General features: G+C 40.9%; 1 protein-coding gene across 1 annotated transcript in view; it reads left to right on the forward strand.

Moving 5' to 3' along the window:
- The first annotated feature begins 631 nt into the window (after nucleotides 1–631).
- The window catches only part of LOC145397271 (uncharacterized), an 88,718-nt gene continuing 77,207 nt past the window's right edge, over nucleotides 632–12,142 (forward strand). The window contains exons 1-2 of the mRNA XM_080270469.1: nucleotides 632–834; nucleotides 9,600–9,777. Of these exons, the coding sequence (XP_080126595.1) occupies nucleotides 632–834; nucleotides 9,600–9,777 (381 nt within the window). The remainder of the gene's footprint in view (nucleotides 835–9,599; nucleotides 9,778–12,142) is intronic.

A 12,142-nucleotide genomic window follows, 5' to 3' on the forward strand; every position in this document is an offset into this window, starting at 1 on the left:
TGCCCTTTCCAAAACGAACAAACTTTTTCGACAGGTAAGATATTGTGACTTTAACATGATTAATGGATGATATACAGTAGTTATTGTTGATATCATTAACTCATCAATACTGTAGCGAATGTCTTGTTACATTCTTGTCATTGTCAAAGGGTTATTTTACTTAGCTCATTCAGTTCCATAACGTGTTTCTTTACTATGCAGAAGTGTAACACAGTGTTCGTTATCATATAAAAAAAAAGTTGATGGTAATATTAGTCGTCAATCCCTCCCTCCAAGTGAGTCTCCTCAAGTTGAAAAGTATCATCTGACCCTAATGATATTAAAACTTAACACGCTTCTTCATCCTGAGAATTAGAAGAGGATTCTCTTAATGGAAGTTATAAATACACCTAATTAAGCCCTTCAGCAATATTTTATTAATTCTCGTTAGTACCTCTTCACGCTGGTAGATCCATTACACCACTGCTTTATTTCCACCAGTATTAGTTCAGCATATGCAACACCCGCAAAATGAGATAAAATTAACGAAAGTGTGTGACAGAACTAAGGATGAGTGATTTTGCATATCTCTGTCTTACCTCTATAATTTCCGATAATGTTTGCCCAACAGCTGCAATATCCTCTGACCTGTATGACGGTGCTCATGGTAAGTGATGATCCATCCTTCCTCTTTGCCTTCGCGGAGTCGGCTCTCAAGTCTCGTCTTCTTTTGTGGAAAACAAGGCTAGTCATCCTCACTCGCATACCACATAATCGCTTGCAAAGCCTTCACAAACTGCTCTCTACCAGTAACTCCTTGATATTCGTGTTGCACGATAATCATCCTACCCTAAGGTAAGCTGTTAATCTCTGTGTAAAAGAGATAATTATAATTTTGTATACAACTGAGTAGGCCAGGTAGGCCTTCTTAAACCCGGCATTTTCTCGCATCGCCTTAGAAGTTTATATAGCACCTCCATCCAGCTCTATATATACTGCACTGCATCTTACTGTTCTTTTGTGTCCTGTATGTACATTATATTTTTTCAGTAGCCAAATGTACATAAAATTACACAACTGCATATGAATGATCCAAAGGCAAAAGGGAACTAGTAAGGAAGAGTAGTTTGAATGTCTTCTAAGCCAGAATTATATATATTATCTGACTGTGCAAAATGGAAACACCTCTCCAAGTGACCTCTAGGATTTGACCAGAACCACTGAGCAAACGAGACAATTACTTTTCATGACACTGCCGTTTTGTGTTAAGTTTAAACAGAGCACGGATGAGACGGTCCAGTAACTCCTGATACAGTACACAACATTGAGTAAATATCAGCCAAGGACAGTGGATGTTAACCCACGTCACCATAAGTCCACTGACGCTCTTTACTCAATTCTCCTCTGATCATGAGGATAACATATTACTGAATCAGCCGTCTCCTACGATAGTGGGAACAATAGCAGTGATACAGCTAGAATACAGTGATTCTCAACCTTTTTTGCCTCATTCACCCCTTCCACCATATGGCAGAATGTCATCCCCCCCTTTCCAAGATTGTCTAACTCATAAGGTGCTTACTTGAATAATACGCATAAAATAATGAAAATCTGCTTTAATATTTCCATATTAGTACATATATATTTACATGGCTTATTTTGTAGTGGAGTTTTACCAGTTTAATGGCAACAGAAAATGTTGACAAGTTTTAAAACGAATATTTTTTTTTTTTTTTACATATTTATAACTAATTATCACTGAGTCATGAATTAACTGAAGTATATTTCAATAAATAAAAGTTCAATAGAATGCCAGGCATTGTAATTCAATAAACAAAAAGTTCACTTAAATGCAAGGCTGAAGATAGTTAGGCTAATGAGAAACCTGTGATTGTTTTTACTTCGCCAATTCTCGGATACGTGGAGGAGTGCTTTAAAGGGCACAACGCAGGTCATTTTCAACCTCCAGTCTACTTCGTTGCTTTGTTTTCATTTCCAACAGAGTTGAAAATCCTGACTCACAAAGATATGTTGACACAAATGGAAGCAAGACTCGTATAGCCTAGCTCTTTCAGCCACCTTTGGGTGGGACTCACACATCAAGGGCCAAAATTCTGTGACTATCTCATCAAACATATCTCTTGCTCCCAAATCATTTTTGAGCTCCAGAAATTCATCCTGGCAGCCATCAGCAACTTTTTCAATTGAACATTTTAATGGATTTCGCATTAAATCCAACTCATCATCACTGAGTTCAGGAAAATATCTGCTCAATTCATTGTCCAGTGCTATTAGATCTGCAAAATTTCATTTTTTGTGAACTGTGACAGTACTTGGTCATGATCCCCAGCAACAAGGACTGATGAGAGTTTCTCAAACATTGCAACATTATTCATACTGACCTTTCTCTTCCAATTTTCCAGCTTGCTCATGAAAGCTTTCAAGGAATCCATGAACTTTATTATGTTTGTGTTTCTGCCTTGCATCTGTATATTCAGTTTATTCAGCTGCTCAAAGATGCCAACCAAATAGGCAAGGCGCATAATCCACTCCTCATCATCCAGCTAAGCAAAAAAAATCTATCTTACCCTGAACTTCAAAAAATAATTTGAGCTCATCTCTAAGCTCAGATATTCGCTCAGTGGCACTTCCTCCTGAAAGTCATCGAACATTTGTGTGGAAAAGAAGCAGGTGATGTGCTGCATCCATGTCACTACATTACTGCTTGAAGAGTCGTCAGTTGAGAGCTCCTCCTTTAACAAAATTCACAGTTCGAATTGTTTGATCCAAAAACTTTCCTAGTGGAGCTGAAAGTGTCGTTGAGGCCAGTGCTTGACGATGGATCATACAATGAACGCCTTTCACATTTGGAGATCGCTGTTTCACACAGACTTGAAATCCAGACTTTGTTCTCAACATAGCTGGTGCTCCATCCGCTCAACATCACAGACATTGTCTCACAATAGATTTTCTGATTCAAAGAAAGATGAAACCTTTTCCAAAATACCTGAGGACTTGGTAGTTTTTTCAAGAGGAGAGCAAAAGAGAAACTCCTCTTTAAATGAACCTGAGTGAACATACCTTGCAAACATTAGTAACTGCGAACACAATGCCACATCGGTCGATTCATCAAGTTGAATTGAAAATAAGCCAAACGCTGCAAACTTCATTTCTTGCAGAACTTGATCCTTGATGTCATTGGACTAAAGTCTTTTTTTCCTTTGATTTCTTCATATCTTAGTGACAGGAAAATAAGAGTAAAAGTAGATGATGTAATTTACAATTTCCACTCAATTAACGCCGGCGTGCCGCAGGGATCAGTTCTGGCACCAACCCTATTTCTGGTTCATATTAATGATCTCTTATCTGTCACCCATAATCCCATTCACTCATATGCAGATGACAACACTACATAGTTCATTCACACTCAGACATCCATTTACAAAGTCTAATATCTCCACCTTTCAACTCAGTACAGCCATCTCCATAAATCAAGATCTATCTACAATCAGTGAATGGGGACAAAACAACCTTGTCTCTTTTAATGCTAGTAAAACTAAATATATACAGTTTACTAATAGACAGATATTGCCAGATTTGTACATTACCTTCAGTGCTACTAATATTCCCACCTCCAAAAGTATTGAAATTCTTGGCGTCTCACTTAACAGTGCCCTCAGCTGGACCTCTCATGTCAGATCACTTGCTAAAACCGCCTCAAAGAAACTTGGATTATTGTACAGAGTCCGTAACTTCTTCGCTGATGAGCAGTTAGCTATAATTTATAAGAGTCATGTGCGCTCTCAGCTTGAATATTGCTCACCCTTGTGGAATGGTTGTGGAGAGGTTGCATTAAGACAACTAGACAAAATTCAGAACAAAGCTGTTAGAATCATTAACAACCCTGCCATTACATATAAACTACCTCCCTTGCAAGTAAGAAGGAATGTTGCCTCCCTTGCATTATTTTACAGATATTTTTTTGGCAAATGCTCAGACGAAGTTGCATCCATGGTGCCACCTCTTCATGCCTTCCCTCGTTCTACACAGGCATCTGGTAGCGCTCATGACTGGAATGTCACTCAGCCATATTGCAGAACTTCTGCCTATCAGAATTCTTTCATTCCCCGAACTGCATCTCTCTGGAACTCGCTTCCCCAGAGTTGTTTCCCTCCAAATTTCAACCCACAACTGTTCAAGTCTAACTGTTACAGATATTTTATGAACAGAGGACACCAGTAATCTGGTGTATGGATTATTTTTCTTTTTACTCATTTGTTTTTCCTTCCTCTATTCTGTTATTTATAAAAAAAAAAAATATATCACTGATCCTCCTTTGAACAGTACTGTCTGATAGTGAAATTGCTGGAAGTTTTTTCTCCAATCCATTTCCCAACACAATTTCCACCATTTTGAGTGCACAATGTTTTATTAAGGTTTCCCCAATTGTATGTGTTTTTTTCCGCTTTGCTATCTCCAGTATTACGACATAAGAAGCTTCAGTTACCTTTTGGTTATTATCATGATATGCTCCTGTTGAATCTAGCTTCATCTTTTTCAGAACATTGCCATGGCGTTGAAAAAAAAAACTTCTGTCTCTGTCCTTATATTAAGAATGAACATTGTACAAGTGTTGCTTCAACTTCGTTGGTTTCATAGAATCATTTGACAAAGCTTTGTTGCAAATAACGCACTGGGGCTTTTCTTCTCCGTTAATGATGATGGATATGAATGCATATTGAATGTATGAATCACTGTACCCTCTTTTTTTTTTTTTACACTCATGATTTACTCCAAATTCTGTTAAAAAAAAAAAAAAAGAATGTCAACAATCAATATAAATTTAAAATATGAAAAAAAAAAAAAAAACACACACACACACACACAAACACATAAAAAATTCACAAGTACAGAAGATAATGGTCCACATTAACATGTCTCGCAATAGTTGACTATGAACAAGATCCCTTCCTCAGAACACTATCCCTTACTCGCTTAACCCATTTATTTATAATAACTTCCATATTAAAGTTTCATTGTGACTAAGAATGGACGACTATATTGATCTTAGGAAAGTAAACTCATAAATAATGGATTGAAAGTCATCTGCAGTGCGATATCATCAGTTTCTTTTAATATAATTTCATTACTTAGTCTTTCAAATTGAACAGAGATATGGCGTTGATCACTGAACGGGTTTTCTTTTTGGTGTTTGATTGTACTTCCGAGTTTATAAATGTCTTTAATTGGCAGCGAATGTACACTGGCAGTATTTGGAAAGTCATTTTGTATCATCTCTATATTTTTCAATAATTTTTCGTATCTGGGGTTCCTGAAGTAATTCCCTTCAAATGTTTATTGCATTTCTTATGTTCAGTTATCATTTGTATTTTGAACAGAATCATCACAAAGGAATTAAGTTGATAAGCTTTCTCAGAACGACCAGAGTACGGTACAGACCTGTTTGCAACTGTAAAGCGGACTTGAACTGAGAGTGAGTGACAGAATCTTCCTAAGTCTGAGGGCCAACAGCGTCACTAGTTTGTACATGTCCAAAACGAACACCTGACGGTACAGGAATATGACTACTCTCTCTCTCTCTCTCTCTCTCTCTCTCTCTCTCTCAGGGTTTCAGTTTATAAAATACGTAAAAATAATTGCATTCTTTTTAGTTGAGATGAAATTCCTCTTGATTTGAGAGGTTTTTGTAGTTCCTTCGCCGTTTCCCCAACTTAAGCAAACAAAACAAGATGACAGGACGAGCACACAGGACTTAGACATGAAAGAATACAAGCCTCCTCCTCCACCTCGGACCGCACGTACGGTACACACATGTTTTCTCTTTCACAGAAACAACTGAAACGGACCTGAGAGAAAATTTTCTCTTCCGTTATTTCTCACACTATTCCTTAATTATTATAATAATAATAATACACTAGAAAAAAAAATTTGGGCCTAACTGATGCACATTATATTTTGTGTTCAGAGGCAATAAAAAAATTAATATAACAACAGTTTGAGCTTGCCATTCTATGGCCTCAGTTCCCCCTCTTGAGACATTTAAATTCACCCCTGGTTGAGAACCCCTGAGCTAGAGTTAAGCAAAAAAGAAATGGCTCAGTCTGTCTTCCAACCTTTCGTTGGCCAGCATGTAGATGTTTCCATATATAATCTGAAGACCCAATTTCTGCCAAAAATTCAAAACAAACATTTTTTGTTTGTGGTGGCACGAGACAATGTTGTCTCCTGAACAGCAGTTTTCCTTTCTGCCCTGTAACACATCGTTTTCCTGCACTACTCAGCGACACTCATCTTAAGTGCTAGACTACTCAGGACAATGGTTGATTGACTAACGTATTAAATGTAATAATAATAATAATAATAATAATAATAAAAAAAACTGGCGGCGCAAATGCCAGGGTCATATGCCGCCGGATATAAAGGCAAAAAACGCCAACAAAGAATCAGAACAAGCAATGCTCTTTTTAAAAATACATGAAAAGTAGACACTAAATCACTTAAGAATGCACTAAAATCACTAAAACGTAATAAAGAAGCGCACACACACACACACACACACACACACACACACACACACACACACACAAGCGAGTACTAAATCTTATGCAGCAGTCCAGTGCCACCACAAACCTGAGGGTTCCCCCGCCAATACAGCAGGCCATTTCCCCAAGCACCGATGAATGACAGTACGACCCGTTGCTCGCTTGGTGCTCAGAGAGGTACGGGCGGCGTAAATCTCCAAGACTGGGGCACTTCACCAGCAAGTGCTGAACAGTCAGGGGGACCAAGCAATCCTTACAAAATTGAGAGGGAGAGCTCTCCATTAACCCGCCCCATCCCGACGATTTTGGACCTTTTTTTTTTTTGGGCTCAAACATCCGCTTTTGGTGAGAAACATCGAAAATTCATAGACAAATCGCTCACCTGAGGTTTAAAATACCCGATTTAGGTACAAGACCTTCCTTACCTGACTGGGTTTTCTAACAGGCTGGCACCAAAGAAAACGAGTTCTATGGGAGGGCAACTATTTTATCCACTCATAAACAGTATTTATTTATTTACTTGGTACGAATTTATATGTAGTACAAGAGTATATTGGTTTTCAAACAGTAATATAGGCATTATAAGCACTGTTTCACTCACTAACTCATCACCATTCATGACCTTTTTTTTCCCACATGACCTGATCATCATTTCTGAATGTTTCTTCCTCTAATGCTATGTAAACATTGTCCTCCACATTGTCATCGATTGGGGAATCACTCTGGCCCTGAATGTCTTTATTGGCCAGGTCACTGGTAACAGATGAATTTCCGAGACAATGGCGTGCAGGGGGGGGGGGAGAGGTTATGCGGTGTAAGGCATTGTTCCTGCTTGGCATCCTGTAGAGGAATAGAGGAAGGTGTCCCGTGCATACGTGCCAAAAATCACTCGCGAAAATTGAAAATGATGCAAATTAGGGACCTTGCAATGTTGCCGCGTTAATTCACGTCGCCAGGATGGCGCGAGTTAAAAATCCACAGCAGAACTGGGTTTGGCTAATTCGCAGCCCGCATAATGCAGTGTCCCACCGGCGAGACAAACCTCGGTATGTGAAGGAGCCCAACATGCCACAAATAACAAGCACCTAGGCCCCACAACATCCAAGAAGTCATGCCAATAATGCCAAATGCGTCTAGCAATAAGTGGGTAAAAATCATATGGCAGGCAGCCAGTGCAGAGGAGGATGGCATCTCACATATACAGGAGGGTGAGCTGATGCTGCCCTAGCTAGCAGACCAGCCCACTCACTCCTGGACACTCCCTTATGGGCAGGAACCCAATAAAATCCCACAAAAAAGGAGTGAAGGTCATGGAGAAAAGTCACTTTAAAAGTGACAAAATCAGTAGATAGGATGAATTGGGTACTGCAGGAGTCACTAAAAATCACAAAAAACAGACTGGAGGAGACTTAAAATTATTTGCAGAGCAAATAAAATCACAGTTAGTTCAGCTGTATATATTAACACAAGAAAGGCTACCACTCCGACTGAAAGAAGGGAGGACTACATCAAAGCTTACTCTAGTATCAGATCTAAAAGAGAGAGAGAGGGACACCTGAGAGGAAAGTGAGCTCTTTTTACCAACAATGGACGTACAGAACGTCACACGAGTGAGTAATCAAAAGCCCACCTTCGGGATCTGATGTGGACAAACTGTTTGGAACAGAAAAGGCTGACATCACAGACCGCACCCTGTAACCAAAAGGCTTCGGGAAGCTAAGACAAGTGCCATTAACAGAAGATCAGGAATCTTGGGAGATCATGGCACAAGGGACTGCGTTCAGTAGGCAGTGAAGATGATAACAACATCTCATCATCAATGACTGGTGGTACAAATTAAAAGGGAGGGCATACACCAATAAACTCAAAATCAGGGGTGATTTGAATGCCCCAGTTGCCAATTGCACACCAGCATGACGCACTGAATCTAACATCCAGAGACGGACATCTGAAGCAGAGGAGTAGATCTCACATCCTTGATCAAGATTAGAAAGGATAAAAGACCTGTGCAAAAGGAGGAGGGTCTGATGGTCAGCATCCCACAAGGTATGAACTAAAACTCAAAACTCTCAAGGCTTTAATACAGGCTGCCTTAACTTAGCGAATATGAGGAAGCCAAGTCGGTCATCCATCAAATAGAAGACCAAGAAACCTGGTTTCTTCCACGCAGGAGATTCTCCGACACTGGACACAAGTCAGGGTCGGGGTGAGCCCCTCAAAGACAAAAAAAGGGCATAGTCACTGTCTCTGTACACGAAAAATGGAATCAACGAGACTCAGCCCACAGAGAAATTCTATTAAGAACCAGCTAATGCTTCCTTTATCAACGACATCTTAGATGCAGTGACAGAAATTGAAAGGTCATCTACATATAGTGATCCTTGTACACCATCTGGGAGTACACTGATTACACTGTTGATGGCCACAGCAAGGAGACTAACACTAAGAATACTCCCCTGCAGTACCTCAGCTTCATGTGCACAGGCATTAAAAAGCATATCCCTCACTCAGACCCTTAAAAGAATGTTTTGATAACTGTTGCATCAAAATAGGCAAGCACCCACGAAGAGCAAACTCATGAAGAAAAAGTAAGATGCCTTGACACCAGGCAGTGTCGTATGCCTTCTCCAGATCGAAGAAGTAGTCTGTGACCTGCTGTTAGTTAGTGGAGGAAGCCCATAGATAGAAGATTCCAAGGACAATAGGGCATCAGAGGTAGATTGCATTTTACAAGAACCATACTTGGCAGGGGATAAGAAGTCAGCTCTCTCCAAAAACGACACAAGCAGAACACTGACCATCTTTCTCAAGACCTTACACATGCTGTAAAAGATTTCAGAAAGATGGGCCAAAAATTTGTCACCTGAAGGATGTCTTTACCTGGCCTGGGGATGGGGTTAACAGCAACACCCCAACAAGCCAGAAACTTACCAGTACACCAGTACAGAAAGACAGCAAAAACGAAAGGGACTCAGGGGTGACGTAAAAAAGTACAGAGGATATCATTGCAGCCAGGAGAGGATTCATGGCAAAGTGACAATGCCTCCTGGGCTTCAGAGACAGAGAAGGGAACATTATAAATTCCCCCCCAGAAGAGGCAAAGCTAAGAGCACGAGACTCTAGGCACCGACAGTGGCAAGTCGAAGGTGAATCTGTATCCTTCTGTGACACACTAGCAAAATTATCAACAGGCAACTCTCCAACAGCAAAGGGATCAGCCACAGTTCCACCTGCTGTAGGTAAAACAGGAGAGGGAATAGTAATTTTTCATAAATTTTCCTTACCCAATTCCACACCTGAGTAAGGGAAGTCCTCAGATTGATGGAGGAAACATAATCCTTCCATGATGAATGCCTGACCCCCTTCAAAACCCACCTCATATGAGATCACGCCTTCTGATACACCACCAGATGCTGAGGATTCCCACAGTGGCGACAAAGTCAAAGGTAGGTGACTCACTTGGCTCTGACTGTGGAACCGTACTCAGGGTTCCACCAAGGAACTGGACATTTAGGAATATGGCCTCTCATTCTTGGAACAGATAACAGGGCCGCTGAGTGCAACACACCAGTGAAATCAAACACCTCGGTAACACAGCCAAACTCATTGACAGAATGGGCAATGGAACCTAATTTCATGAAAAGTGGTTTGCCAGCCTAACCCAAACACTAGCGAGGATGATGAGGCTGAGGTCCATCCTCAGCAGCAGTTAAAAATATTGGAAAATGGTCACTGCCATACAGGTTTGGCAACACATCTCAGTTAAAATCTAATAGAACATCAGTCGAGCACACGGACAAATCAATAGCAATAAGAATCCCAGTCTGGCTATGGAATTGTGTCATCCCATTGAAATAAAAAAAAACAAAATCCTCCACAATTGAAGCTGGCATAACACCCTAGGGGTTTGCCTCACTGTCACCCCACATTGGATGATGACCACTCATATCTCCTTGTAAAAGAAAGCGAGAAGGAAAGCCATGAAGGAGGTGTTCTGATCTGCCCTTTCGACAATAGCACTAGGGGAGGAAGATAAAGACCCCAAGCTGTATACTGACGATTCAAAAACACCTGGACAACAACAGCCTACAGGGGAGTGGAAGGGTCCACCTAAGTGAAAGGAACATCGTAACAAAGGAAGATAGCAGCACCTCCATGACGACCTTGGCCTGAGACAGGATCAGAATAAAAGGCACAGTAATCAGAAGGATTGGAAGAAATGGCATCACCAACCATGGTCTCCTGGATGCATATGCACAAATGCAAAAATTGTGCAACAAGATGACACAGTTCCTCCCATTTGGCATGTAACTCCAACACTTCCACTGAATGATAGAACCAATAGTGGAGGGAGGATGTGGATGAGGTGCAGGACTGTACAACTTCTGACAAGTGAGCAGGTTTGAATCGATGCTTGGGAAGACCCTTCGAAAGAGATTGCCCAGCACCAGGAACCCACACCCTGTGCAGAACATCCAGAGGCAAATGTGAGGACGAGGAAGAATAAAGTTCTGCAACACTCATCCTCTGGGATGGAAGAACAAGTTTTTTTTTTTTTTTTTTTTTTTATGCGAGGAAGAAGGAACCAAAGGCCATGAGCCCGCAGTAACAGTTCCCTCCAAGAGAAAAACAAAATACAATAGAGAGCCAAATTCAAGATCCGATCATTTTGAGATGCCTGGACACACTGCGTTTGAAAGACTGGAGATCATAGGCAGGAGGAAATACAGACAGAGGGAGACAGTTCCAGAGCTGACCTGTTGCATGAATGAAAGACTGGGAGTAACGGTTAACTCTTGCATTAGAGAGTTGGAAAGAAAAGGGATGAGAGTTTGCTCCCAGACGGGTGCTACGCGCCCGTCGTAGAGGTGGAGGAATGCAAGCAGACAGTTCAGAGGAGCAGTGACCATTAAAGTAGCGATAGAAAAGAGATAAAGATGCAACAGTGCGGCGAAGAGACAGAGGTTGAAGGGAGTCAGCAAGAGGAGGAGAGTTAATGAGACGAAAAGCCTTTGACTCCACCCTATTGAGAAGAGCTGTATGTGGGGAGCCTCCCTACACATGAGAGTTGTACTCCACACAGGGGCGGATAAAACCCCTGTATAGAGTCAACAATTGTGCAGGGATAAAGAAAGAGCGGAATCGGCTTAGCACACCCAATCTCTTGGAAGCAGATTTTACAAGAGATGTAATATGATCTTTCCAAGATAAGTCCCGAGTAAATGAAACCCCAAGCATGTTCAAGGATGATGCAGGATTAATCTGAATATTATTAAACATTAGTGGGTATACCTGTGGAAGATTTTGTCGGGTTGATAGGTGTAAGAACTGAGTCTTAGAAGCATTAAAGACAACCATATTATTTTTACCCCAGTCAGAGATATGAGCCAAGTCAGACATTAGGTGTGCCATAGCCTCATCCCTTGTTTCTTGAAGTAACTGTTGAGATGGGCGTTGCGGGAACCGAATGGAAAGGTGAAGGGTGGAGTCATCAGCGTATGAGTGGATAGGGTTAGATGTACAGCTTAGAAGATCATTGATGAATAAAAGGAAGAGAGTTGGTGATAGGACAGAGCCCTGAGGAAGACCACTATTGATAG

This window comes from Coenobita brevimanus, chromosome 40, assembly GCF_032717465.1.
Source record: "Coenobita brevimanus isolate Jiangsu-jjx chromosome 40, ASM3271746v2, whole genome shotgun sequence".
Classification (NCBI taxonomy): Eukaryota; Metazoa; Arthropoda; class Malacostraca; order Decapoda; family Coenobitidae; genus Coenobita; species Coenobita brevimanus.